This window comes from Alexandromys fortis, unplaced genomic scaffold, assembly GCF_014885135.2.
Source record: "Alexandromys fortis isolate MF-2015 unplaced genomic scaffold, M_Fortis_MF-2015_v1.1 scaffold_163, whole genome shotgun sequence".
In the NCBI taxonomy this organism is placed as follows: Eukaryota; Metazoa; Chordata; class Mammalia; order Rodentia; family Cricetidae; genus Alexandromys; species Alexandromys fortis.
The window spans coordinates 1,792,351-1,805,263 of record NW_026068085.1 but is presented as its reverse complement, the minus strand read 5'-3'; the positions used below and the strand labels follow the sequence as shown (position 1 = coordinate 1,805,263).

Sequence of the window (12,913 nt, the reverse complement as noted above, 5' to 3'; positions counted from 1 at the left end):
CTAAATATTTGCTTTGTGCTGGATTTAGAGGTAAAACTTTATCTCCACTTACGATTTATACTCACTGGGGAATATAACTTTTGATACTGCCTCCTATTATGTAGAGTGAACGCTCTTACACAGCTAGGATCCCACACTCAATATGATACTGCAACCTTATTTTTAAAATTGCCTCACTTGTGGATCAATTACTTAAATATTTATAAATCGAAGTGAAGAGAAATGATTATTAAAAAGAAAGCATGCTGCTTCTCTAAAATCCAGCAGATTCTTTAAGTTACATAATAAGATAATGAAACAGAGAAATATCTCTAAGCAAGCAACTTATAAAATCATGATTTGTTGCATTAAGAAATGTATTTGGTTAAATAGATACAGATTACTAAGCATTTCTGTCTAGTTTTAAAGTATTAATATTGACAAATATTAAATACTTTTTCTACTTTTTCATGTTTGGTAAAAATATAAGATTTTAATCAAATATTACTTAGTCAATTAACAAAATTTATTGAGTACCTTACTATGCCTTGGACATGATGTAAGATGCTGGACCACTATAATACTAGTTGCTATCACAAAAGCACAGCAAGATTTCTTCCTCTTCATGATAGTTTTACAATTTAACTGTCCCCAAACTCTTATCAGCATTCCCTGATTTCATTATAATTGATACTCAGGGGCAGATAAGCACTGTACATTCCAAAGGAAAAGAAATTTAAGCTTATTAAAATGTAATTAATTAGGGCTGAGGATGTAGCTAGAGCTCAAGTTAATGAAGTCATTTTATTGTATTTATTGTACAATTGTATCATACCAGCAAATTTGAGAAATTTTGTAAAGAATTTAACTAGGCAATATTTTATTAATAAGATTTCTGCTTCTGTATTTTAAAATAATCTTACAGTCTATGATTAGCACAATTGTTTTTACTAAAAGAAACAATGTTGTCTACTTCATATTAAAACTGTGTGATGTGCTTTAGTACTTATATTCTCTGTCATGAACATCAGACTCGAGATATATTAGTGAGCAGTTAAGCACAGTAAGTGAACTCTAAAACCTGTAGAAAACACCTTCACACTTTGCCCTCAATGACATCAGGGGTGAAGAAGACAAAGAGACTCATCTACTCAAGAGAAGAAACCGTAGTTTCCAAATATCCAAAGTGTCTGGATGTATGGTTTTTTACCTTTAGTTTGCTTTGATTTGGTTTTGGTTCGTTGTAATTTTGACAATAATTGGGTATTCTCAAAAACATATCAAAATTTAGCTAAATAGTTGCTTGCTTTTAGGAACTCTCAGAAAATGAAGTGTTTGAATCTCACTTCTCTCTGTGCAGTCTTTCTTTTGGAGGATAATGTTGAACAATGTTGAAATGCTTTAATATTAATATTCTTAATTTTTTATTTCTGAATAGCTATTGGGAATTAAGAATTCTGGCTCTAAAAGCAGGCTCACTGACAGATGTTTTCATTTTCCTTCTTTGTTGACTTAATTCTAAGTCATATCAACAAATTTTTTATGTCCTCACTTAAAAAACATTGGAAATTTTATACTTCTGAAAACTTTTCTTCATAGCTGTTCTTTGCAGGAATAAGTTTAGTCAGGTTTTAAGCACTACAGTTCCAGAGACCTCCCAGGAAAAGGAGGCAAGTGCACAGAGGCTCTTTGTCTCCCTCTGGAAGACTGACTTGTTAATGCTACCTTTGTGTTCTTAGAAGGTTTACTCTTATCAAAGTGATTATAAGCAACACATCTAGGAGATGTACAAGAAATAGTCATTGCTATTTCTTTGAAAAATATGAATGAGTAAGCATTAACTCTGCTTTTGATTTAAATGAAAACGATATTGAATTTCTACAGAATTTGATTTAATCATTGCTGACTGAACTCTGCCATCTGTTTCCCTCTTATGTAACTGCACTATGCACTGTGCTTACTGGTTTATGACCAGACCCTACGGTGCTTTAAGACTGTCCCTGAACCATCAGCATAGACTTCCAGAAGTTCTTCTCCCTTGCCTAAGAGCATGTTTGAGCCACTCAGTGAGGGCTGTCTTATCTCAGGGAGATGTTTGGTCTCCCTATATTGTCATTCCCCAAATCTCTGGGTTGCATTTCCCCTTCTTCTGGAACAATTGTCATCCATTGTGTCTCTTCTTTTCCTTGTATTCAATTTTGCTTTCTGTAGTTATGCTTTTCCTGTTGCCATTTATGTGGGCCATTAAAAAAAAGTCACAAAACAAATTTCATTCCCACCCTTTATATTAGCTGTCCAAGACTCGTGTAACTCAGAGAGGCATTGCAGCTCACGAGCAGAATGCATAGTCTCACTGTCTTGGAGGCGAAGATCCAAGTCAGTGTGTGAGCAGGACCATGCTTCTTTGAGGGACTGTTTACTCCCAGCTGTTTGTCAACTGTGGTGTTTATTACAGGTGTCACATGTCATTCTCCCTGTGTGTGTGTTGCTGTGTTTAAATTTCTCTCTCATCAAAATATAGAAAAGGAAAACCATTTAGGCCATGATTTTGTAGACATTGCAGGGAAGTTATTATATTTTAGAGTCTTTGCTATTTTCTTTTTCTATTTCAATCCACTTGTATTCAAAAAGTACATTTTCCCTTTAGAATTTGGAGATGTGTTGTAGTATCTCCTCGCACAAATTCCGTGGGAAGTCGGGCTCTGACCACTGAGCCAGTCAGCTACATATCCTGCCTGCTCCAACACACATCTCTTTTGCAGCCTTTTATTGCCATGAGTCAGCTGAATGGTGTGCCGTTTCCTTTCTGCTGTATTTACAGAAGTTACCTTCACTAATGTTACTCTGTACTTTTGCCAAAACAATCTTTGTTCCTCTTGTGCATTCATGGGTTTCCCATGAATATAGAGGCTAGCCTCTTTAAATCCTTAAAGGAAAGAGGACTTTTTGCTTATTTGAGAGCAAAATTTGGGACACTTACTCTGCTTTGAGTTTGTTCTTTGTGCTGCAGACATGCAGACAAGTAATTTGAAGTCAAGATTCGTGAGGACCAGTACTGTAATTACTGCCTTTTCCATGTTCCCTTCTACAGGGCTCCTTCAACTTCTCTATGCTCTGTTGTTCCCAAATTAGTCTCCCACTTGGTTCCATTCTTCCTTCTCCCAATATTCCTCAATAACCTTTCTCTATTTCTTGAAGTATCTGATTTTAGAACAAACGTGTGGGTTTAAATTATAGCTTTTTGGCACCCAAGATACAGTGGTGAGATCTCTTCTGGGCATAGAACGTTAAGTGGTGACACATTAATTAAACAAAAGGCAAACTTCTTAAGGGACATGTATCCCACCAATGAGGAAGCTAAGGCCCAGAGCAGTGATGTCGTTTCCCTGAAGAGCCCTGAGGATGTGAGCAGGTGCAACATTCTTCTCTTTAGAAATAAATGTTTGGAAGAATGAGTAGCGACAGGGCTTCCATTTGGGTGTCTAGCCAAGGAAATGCCCTGTGAAAACAGTTTCTGATTATTGAAGAAGTGTTTGATAATCAAGCCTAGCTAGGTCTCACATAATGACATCAAAAGTCACTCTGATAACTGGCCCCATATCTGTCTGCCCATGAAGTGTTGGTATTTTCATGAACATTTTAGAGATACATTTGAAAAGATGTTTTCCCTGAACATGTTCAAATATGCAAAAAGACTCCAAACAGCTGAAACATAAATAAAATCTGAGGGGCTGGAGAGGTGGCTCAGAGGTTGAGAGCACTGACTGCTCTTCCAGAGGTCCTGGGTTCAATTCCCAGCAACTACATGGTGGGCTCACAGCCATCTATAATGAGATCTGGTGCCCTCTTCTGGCATGTAAGCATACATGGAAGGAATGTTGTATATAATAAATAAATAAATAAAAATAAATAAATAAAATCTGAATATGGAGTGTACAGTATAAAAAGGTATAACAAAACCCATTCATTTGTAAGGTAACTATTAAAGTTAACAAAGGACATCTTCTCCAGGGCCTAGCCACATAAGGATAGTAATCCCTTAGAAGAAAAACTTATCTTTCAAACAGATGTAAACCATGAAAGAAAACCACAACCAATCAAAACGCAGAGTTGTGGAACCTAGTTCAAAATGATTCCTATCCAACACATCTCTAATACCTAAGACTCGGGGATCATTGCAGAAGGGGCAGAAAGATTGTAAGAGCCAGAGGACTGGGAAGTTTTCTGTGAGAGTGTCTTCTAGGAATGTTGGAAATTACCCCCAGGAAGTCTCACCAACATAGCTGCCTAAACAGGAAATGAACAAGGATGAAACCAATAGACAACTAAAATGGACAGGGGCGCTCATGAGGCTTTAACCCTAGACAAAGAACTGCAACCAACTAAGGAGTGCTGAGAGTTGGAGAAATGGTCTTCCCCAGGGAAGAGCCCCCAACTGATTATCCAATGCAAAATAGCAAGCCTTGAAAACATACAGAGAAGTTAACATTATAGAGACTGAGGTTATATTTACGTATTTAAGAATACTTAGACACATATATGCATCAAATCTCTCTCTCTCTCTTTCACACACACACACACACACACACACACACACAGCATCAGTTAAAGAAAAAGAGGCCATGAGTGTGAGGGAGAATGGAGGTACATGGGAGGGTATGAGGGACAGTAAAGGAAGGGGAAAATTGTCTAGCTTTTTATTATCTCAAAAAATAAAAATTTTAAAAAATTTAATTAAATAGCAACTAAAGAGATGGCTCAGTAGTTAAGAATATATACTCTTTTATAGAGAATCCATGATTAGTTCCCAGTGCCCAAGTTGCATAGCTCACAAACACCAGTAATAAAATATCCAGATGACTAAACTGCTCTTCTCTCCTTCACAGAGACTGTACTCACATGCACACGTATACATGTATGCACACACATAATTTTAAATGAGATTAGTAAAAGAGAAAAATGAGTGCTCATGTGTTTTGTGAGGAAAGCAGCATCATTTCTGTTAGAAGGGTCGGCATGTGACTAGTTAGTCACATTGAGCAAATCTAAATCCAGGGAGAGGCTGCACAGCTGGAATGTCAGTCCTGTTTATAGCTTACTTTTCTTGAAAGGAAAATAATGAAAATAAAAGACATAAGTGACACAGAGGTATTCTCGTTACCCAAAGGCATAATATTAGGATTCATCAGGACAACGCATCTCAGGACGGAGCATTACACAGTGGATACAGCAACCACCGTGTTTCTCCTGAAAACAATGAACATTATAGGAGTTCAAATCAGATTACGCTAATTGGGTCAGATTTTATTATAGACGTTTAGCATCCCACGAAATAAGGGTCATTTTGAACATCTCTTCCACACGGTTAGCATGCTTCTACTTCTTCCTCTCTTCCACACGGTTAGCATGCTTCTACTTCTTCCTCTCTTCCACACGGTTAGCACGCTTCTATTTCTTCCCAGTGATTTTCACTGAACAGGCATTAAGATTCTGATAACAGAATTAACTGCAGAAACCATATTACAAAAGCATTGTAGTGGATTAAATATGTTTTAATGGAAAGAACGGGGATATGCCAAGACAGACGTAAACATTGAGGAAAGATTTATGACAGGCGAAGAAGTGTGTAGAAAAAGCAGAATCGTCAGGATGACATCAGGGCGTGCCTCATGGTCATGTCAAGTAGAAGTGTGAAAGACTGTAACAAAGGGGAAGAGGTGTTATCAACCATGTAAAACAAGAGTGAGACCCTGTACTTTAGCACTTACATTGTGAACAACTCAAGTATATATTATACTTCCCCCAGAAAAGGTCACAGATCATTTCTATTTCAGATATAAAAAGACTCTTGAAATATTTATAAATTTCCATTTAAGTTTTTAAAGGAAAATCTTGTAAGTCAAATCAAGGACTATTATTTTTCTTTCCTGTATCATTGATAAATACATGTAGATTTTTTTAATATTTGGATATGGTTAAATATATATAATAGCTTTTAATTGGGATGTACATTAAACATAACAATAAAGGTTTGAGACCACAAACTTAGAGTGAATAGTTAAAACACCTTGAATATAATGAACTTCTTGGCAGCATAAATTGAATCAAGAAGCAGTGAGAGAAAAATTAAGGATAAAATCCAGGAGTTTCTCTGAGGCCCTCAGTGGCTGTGAATCATCTTCAAGAGAAGGATTTGTTCTATTAGCAGGAAGATACTTCGCACCAGGCCACACAATGCACCAGGTGCTTTCTGCAAGCAATCATTGGACCCCATCATCCGGCTGCAAATCCCTGGAATAAACTCTGTAGGAAAGGAAAGGATAGAGCATGTCGTGTCTTGATTGAGTTGCTACTTGCTCCCCTGCCTAGTTTCTGCAGCACAAAGCAGTCGTCTTAGGCCAGCATTATCTTTTCCTGGCCGTGGCCTGCGCAGATAAGCATGTCTCGCCTCTGTGCTGAGAATACAGAATAGAGCTGTTTTTGTACATGGCTCATTGAAGCCCACGAGCCATGCCTTTCTCTTCAGTCTTGCAGGATCTGGGTCTCATTTGGAAGGATTAGGATTTGCACAGGTAACACAATCAGGGTAACAAAACCCAAGGGTCACTTGTACATAGCAGAGAGAAGACTGGACTGTGTTTCCTCAGTCATATGCTACATCTACACAGATTGGTTTTGCTTTTAGTTTTTAAAATCTGAATATAGACTGAGGGGGTATATCCTGACACTATTTGGTATTTTATGGAGTGTAACTAGTAACTGTAATTAACTACAGTGAGAATATAGATGTCTACAATCTATATGGCAGAGTATACTTTACTGGTACATATTAGAGGACAATGTATATACAAACAGTGTATGTCTGCTTTACTGCATAACGTACTTAAGTAAGTACCAGCTGGCTTGATTCCTTTAAGCCTCTAACTAACCATTCTCAATAATCTATGAGCAGAGTATGTTCCATCTATATGAAAGCCGAAACTATTTGAAATCCTGTAACAATCAATCTCTTTGTGTCATAATTCCATATTTAAAGAGGGAGTGTGGATAACCTATAAGCATTTCAAATTAAACTATCAGTCTTGGCAAGATGCCTGTCGTGAACAAAACTGCTCTGGTAATGTTTGCTAAGCTTGTCTTTTGATGAGAGCTAACCCAGGCTTCATCCCATCCCGATCAGTTCCCCTCAGGTGATCCGCCTAGGGTTAATGCTCGCCTTCCTCATACACTGCACTCAGAGACTCTTCCTGGCAATTGGCTAAATCTTAAACATAACCTTACTGCCCCGCCATGGTAATTTCCCTGCAGAGTTCCTTGTTCAACCATCTCTTGCCCTGCCTCCCACTGCTTGCCTGTGGTCTCAGGAGGGGAGTAATTTCTGCAACATTTTTGTTTCTTTTGGTTGCTCTTGTGGATGGCAAAGGCACAACAATAAGTGGAACAGATCTCTGTTAGTTTAGATATTTTTAAAATTTTTCTAAGATTCACTGACGCTATGAAAATGAATACAATAAATTATTGTTGTCCTTGTAACATTTATTTTTCTTGAGCCTGTTTCTGTTTCACATTGGAAAAAATATCTCCAAAATAAAATAATGGCATCAGATTTTTGGGAAAAAATTCTTTCTGATGGATCTATTAACAAAATACTAATACCATTAAGCAGGATCCATCTCCCTATAATTCTTGCTAGGCAATGTTACCCTACTGAAAACAAAGTAGAAGTTGGACAGGACACTGCATTGGTGCTCACCTTTGCTGCACTATGAGGACATTTCTCAAAGTGACTTTTTTAAAATTAATATTACATGCTGTTCAAAACAAAAATGTTAGTCCCCTAACTATTCATCCCATTCAGATGAGTGCAGCCTGCTCTCCCCTCCTGGGCTTCAGCAGAGAGAGCTTCAGAGTCCTCATGGCCAAGACACACAAAGGAATTCCACCAATTATTTCGTTGGCTTGTCCTGTCTTAAATGAACTCTGTCTTCTGATGCTGATGGCAGTTCTGAAAGCCACTTCCTAGCTGAATGCTTTAGGCACATGAATAGATTTCATATTCTGGATTTTTTCACAAAAAAAATTAATAAAAATAAACTAACATTCTCTTTAAAGTGCCAAGTAATTAGTCCTAAAATCTTGCTAAAACTACATATTTTTGACGAATTGCTTCTGGCCTGGACATGTGCAGTGTTCACTGACATGTTGATACTCTAGATTAGTCCTAAAACAGGATGGATATTTTTAACGTGAGTAGTCTTCAAATACTCATAGGTAGGAGAATCACACGAAGTGCTTGTAACAAAGACTCAGTCCTTCAAACCCAAGACTAAATTAGGATCAAGCCCAAGATTTTCAACAATCTTCCTGCTAAAATTTGAGATCTTATTTTTTAAAATTTAAGGGATTATTTCCTTCATCACTTGTGACTGTTGGCTTTCAAGCTGAGTTACATCATCTCCTTAATCTTTCCTTGTCTTTTCTTTCTCTGCCAAATATAATTTTGATTTAACAATTACTTATCTGACAGCAATGCTTTCAATAGCCAACTACTAGATGTAGCCAGTGAAGGGCAACCATGGATCTGTTCGTTACGCCTTCCTGTTATTTTCCCAATAAGTAGTTTTGGTTAATGATTATTAGCACATCAATATATATGTGTGGTTTAGAGTCACTCTATGTGGAAAATATTAATAAAGGGAAGTAACAAATAAAATTTTCATAATTGTTCAATAGGCATCGATGTCTCTCTAAATTGTACAAATATTCAGAGTAAGAATATACTTTTGATCAGTATATTTAAAGGCACTACTAAATACTTTAAGAAGCATAAGTAATATCCATGCCAGAGTGAGTACTAAAAATATTTATAATTACATAAATTAATAGTGTTAGAACATGAGTGAGGGCCAGTGTGCATATGAATGAATGTTTTGAACAACAGCTTTTCAAGACAAAAAATAATCCCTTAAAAATCTCTGGTCAGTCCCTCTTCAGAACTCTTTGTGTTCTTGTTATCTTGAAACAGAGGTCGCCTTGATTCCCACAGGGTTAACTGTTTTTCGGTTTGTTCATCCTCGTCTCTGATTCCTGTATTGCTTAGCATAGCCTTCTCAGTTCTAAGATAACATTTCTTTGTAAAGAAGGCATTTGGTAGATCCTTCGTTGAAAGCATGCTTTTCCTTCCTCATTTATTTGTGTTCTTATGTGAAAAAAAGAGGAAGATATAATAGGAAGAAAAAGAACAGGTGTCCCTCAGTGCAAGAAATCTTCTCAGCAATGTAAGTTGGTGATGTGCCAAGATGGTGCCCGTAACACCTTGGCTGTGACTGGGACTTTGCCTGCTTCTGGAGAGTATGTAGAAGAAAGCATACTTGAGTACACTGTCTATTATGAACACATATGCACTCATGTGATAAAGCACATGAGCTGATTTCCTGAACCTCTTTATCGACAATGAACTGAACTGGATTTTGTGTTCTTTTAAACCATCTTTATTTTTAAGCTGTAAGACAGTGTCTGACCTAACATTCATTTTGGGAAGACACTAAGATTAAAATCCAGAAATTCAGGGCTCTAGTCACACCTCTCCCATTTGGTAGCTCAACGTTGTGCCTCAATTACACCTCAGTACACAGGAGCTCAGGCCTTGCTTTCTACATAGAGTTTTAGTTGAAGCCAAATGCTACAGTGTGCAACATACGCACACTTTTAAATTTTAAGCTCCACACAAATTGACAGCTGTTAATCCGTGTTATTTAAAAACAAAATTGTCTTTTTACTGGTCTAACATTCGCTTTCATCCTTTGACCATCACACTTCTCAACAGTGCTTTTGTAGCCAAAGTCTAGAACCCTCCCTAGGTGCTTCTGTTAGGGACATCAATTGTTCAATCAATCAAGCAACCGAGCAGAATCTCATGACAGGGTAGTTCAGTGGTCCCAGGTTAAATCCCTAACACCATCAAAAGTAATCAACTGGCCTGGCAGTGAACTCTAAATCAAACTGAGGCCAATCCTTAGTCATTGTTTGTGCAATGAAGAGAAATACTTTGTTCAAACAAAATCCAGTTTAGAAACCCAGTTTGTGGCACAGAAGGAAACAAAGCATCCTCATACAGTAGGCGGGGCTTGCGAATACTTTCCAAGACTTTGTCTTTCAGGACTCATTGGAATGCTGCTCTTGAGGCTCACAGGTGAGGTGTGTGATGATGTTAATAAGGCAGCATCAATGTCCAAAATCTGCTGTTGACAAGTGCCTCCAGATAGCGTTGTTTAGAAAGATTTCCAGGGAAATATTGCCAACACCATGACTACTGTTTTTTGAAGCACATAGTTTCTGTTTTCCTGATAAAAGTACCTTGAAATACATGACTTTAGATGAGCACATGTACAACTAGCCTTGGCATTGCTATGGTGTGGAGAAACGATGGGGGTCAAAATGGGAGGACGAGCAGACAAGGCAGTCGAGTTCATGAGGCTGATGTAGAAGGGACTTGGCATCAAATATGGCCAACTTTTAGTTTATGTGTGGAGAACTGAACTTCTTCTTGGTATGACTGACTGTAAGTGGGTCAAACACACTTATCAACAGAAACGGTGATTCTCTAGTGCTTCACAATACTGAATTCCGATGGAGTGTGTTTGCTGTTATTGCTCTTTCTCTAGTTTAAGTGTCATTCAGTTTTTAAAAATCATATGGTATTTTAGTAAATTCACTAGTTTAAAACAATAACGATTTTGTTCACTGGATTGAATATTGTGGTTTAGAATTGAGCATAGTAGAGATTATTAGACTATTCATACACCAGAATGAGGGAAAACTCTAAAAACATTCTAATGTAAATCACATTTTAACTTAAAAATAATTGCAAATATTCATGACACAAGTTTCAGGCAAAAGCAAGATGTCAGTGAACACACTGTTTAGTTTTGTGTTCTCTGGTCCCTTAAATAGCTCTAGAAAGTCACTTATCCCCTAAGATAGTAAGACAGATTTAAAAATTTCTAAGTCTAACTTGCTAAAACCATCTGAAAAATTATTTTAATATAGAAAAACTACTCTTAAAACTTAAAAATTAAATAGAGAAGTATAGCTGTGGTCTCTGACAGTTTTTTAGGCATATTTTGAAACAAGCATATCTATATCTTCTAATTTTAGGAGCCTACAAGCTGTAGGGCTTGAGTATTCCTTGAACATAACAAATACATCATGAGATAATTCCATAATCTATTAATAATGTTATAATTAATACATAATACTCCATAAATTATAATTTTTTAAACAAGAGTTGACTAACTTCTATTCTTTGAAAAACTATCCAGGAAAAAGAGCAAGGCCAACTGAGAGCTTGATTTTACTACACAATAAGCTAACTGACTTCTTCTTTGCCAAAGTTTCAGACCCAAAGCTTGCGTCTGTCAGACCAGCACAGGAAGTCGCACCTGTGGAGAGGAATTGTTAGCATCACCCTCATCGAGGGCCGAGACCTCAAAGCAATGGATTCCAATGGGTTGAGTGACCCCTATGTGAAGTTCCGACTGGGGCATCAGAAGTACAAGAGCAAGGTACATCTCTCTCCATCTGTGCTCCTGCCACTGGTGGGCAGGTGCTGACTGGTTAGCAGCCAGGCTTTAGGAGCTGTGACCATTGCGTCCCTTTGAAATGAGGGCTGTGGAAAAGAATGTCGGTCTGTGCCCTAGGTGGCTTTGAGAGGGCCACTCTGCTCTTCTGTCCCACTGCCTTCATCCATTACCCAGGAACTAGCTTGCTGCACATTTGTGAGATTTAAGAGGAAAGAGCAACAATATCCCCACCCGGAAATGCTCAGGGCATTGCCCAGCACTAGCACGTCCAGCATCTGTGATACAGACATTATTTTGCAGGCAATGAAATTCTTTCAGATTACTCTGGGTCATGTTATACAATTCGATTTTGACCAATACAACACCAAAGGTGTTTTAAAAATCATTTATGCAATTTTATTTAATCATATAGCTTTTGAGTTTTATGTCATACTTCAATAAAATGTATTACAATTACATTCGTGTCTCTTCTTCCTCCCCTTTCACTTCTGCCAGCCATTTTCTTCTTCAAATTGACCCCCAGCATGTTCCTCTCTTCCTTCTTTCATTTGTTCCTCCCTTCCTTCCTACCTTACTTTCTCCCTTCATTTCTCTTTCTCTCCCTCCCTTACTTCCTTTCTCTCTCTCTACCTCCCTTTCTCCCTCCTTCCCTCCCTTCCTTTCTCTCCCTCTCTCCCTCCCTCCCTTCCTTCATTTCTTTCTCCCTTCCTTTATCTTTCTCCCTCCCTCGCTTCCTTCCTTTCTCCTTTCCTTTCTCTCTTCTTCCCTCCTTCCCTCCCTCCCTCCTTCTCTTCCTTCCTTTCTCTCTCCCTCCCTCCCTTCCTTCCTCCCTACCTCACTTGCTTTTTCTCCTTTCTTTTCTTTCATCAGGCCCCATGCAGGCAGCAACAACTGTTAGTGTTCATGATTTCAATGGCCATGTCATATGCAGAAATTTTAAGATGCATTTAAGAAACAAAGAGTCAAACCCCTGTTGTTGCTATGAGTCATAGCTATGGCACAAGTTACTTAATGACGTTGTGTGTCAATTTCCCCTTCTGCAGAAATAGAACTACAATGATGTCTACCTAAGCAAGTTATTAAAGAGATTAAATGAATGTACAGTAGACATACAAAGGGCTTAAAATACTGCTGTGATTGTAAGTTCCCAGTAAATGCTAAAAGGAAAAGGAAGAAGGTTAGTGGCATCAGTAATAGTTGTAGAGCAACAATTTTTAGTGGTAATATATTAAGTAATATCAATAGCCAATAGCATGCCATTTATGAAACTAATGGTAATGGCAAGCACCTATGAATTGTAGCTACATCTTGTTATATCCAACTGCTTCCAGGTTTTAACAGCTGGCATTCAT

The 12,913-nt window shown here is 37.8% G+C and overlaps 1 protein-coding gene across 5 annotated transcripts in view; it reads left to right on the top strand.

The window, feature by feature from the left end:
• The window catches only part of Mctp1 (multiple C2 and transmembrane domain containing 1), a 573,693-nt gene that overhangs the window by 363,885 nt on the left and 196,895 nt on the right, over nucleotides 1-12,913 (top strand). For all 5 annotated transcript variants that reach the window (XM_050122206.1, XM_050122203.1, XM_050122208.1 and 2 more), the window contains one exon: nucleotides 11,373-11,543. In XM_050122206.1, the coding sequence (XP_049978163.1) occupies nucleotides 11,373-11,543 (171 nt within the window). The remainder of the gene's footprint in view (nucleotides 1-11,372; nucleotides 11,544-12,913) is intronic.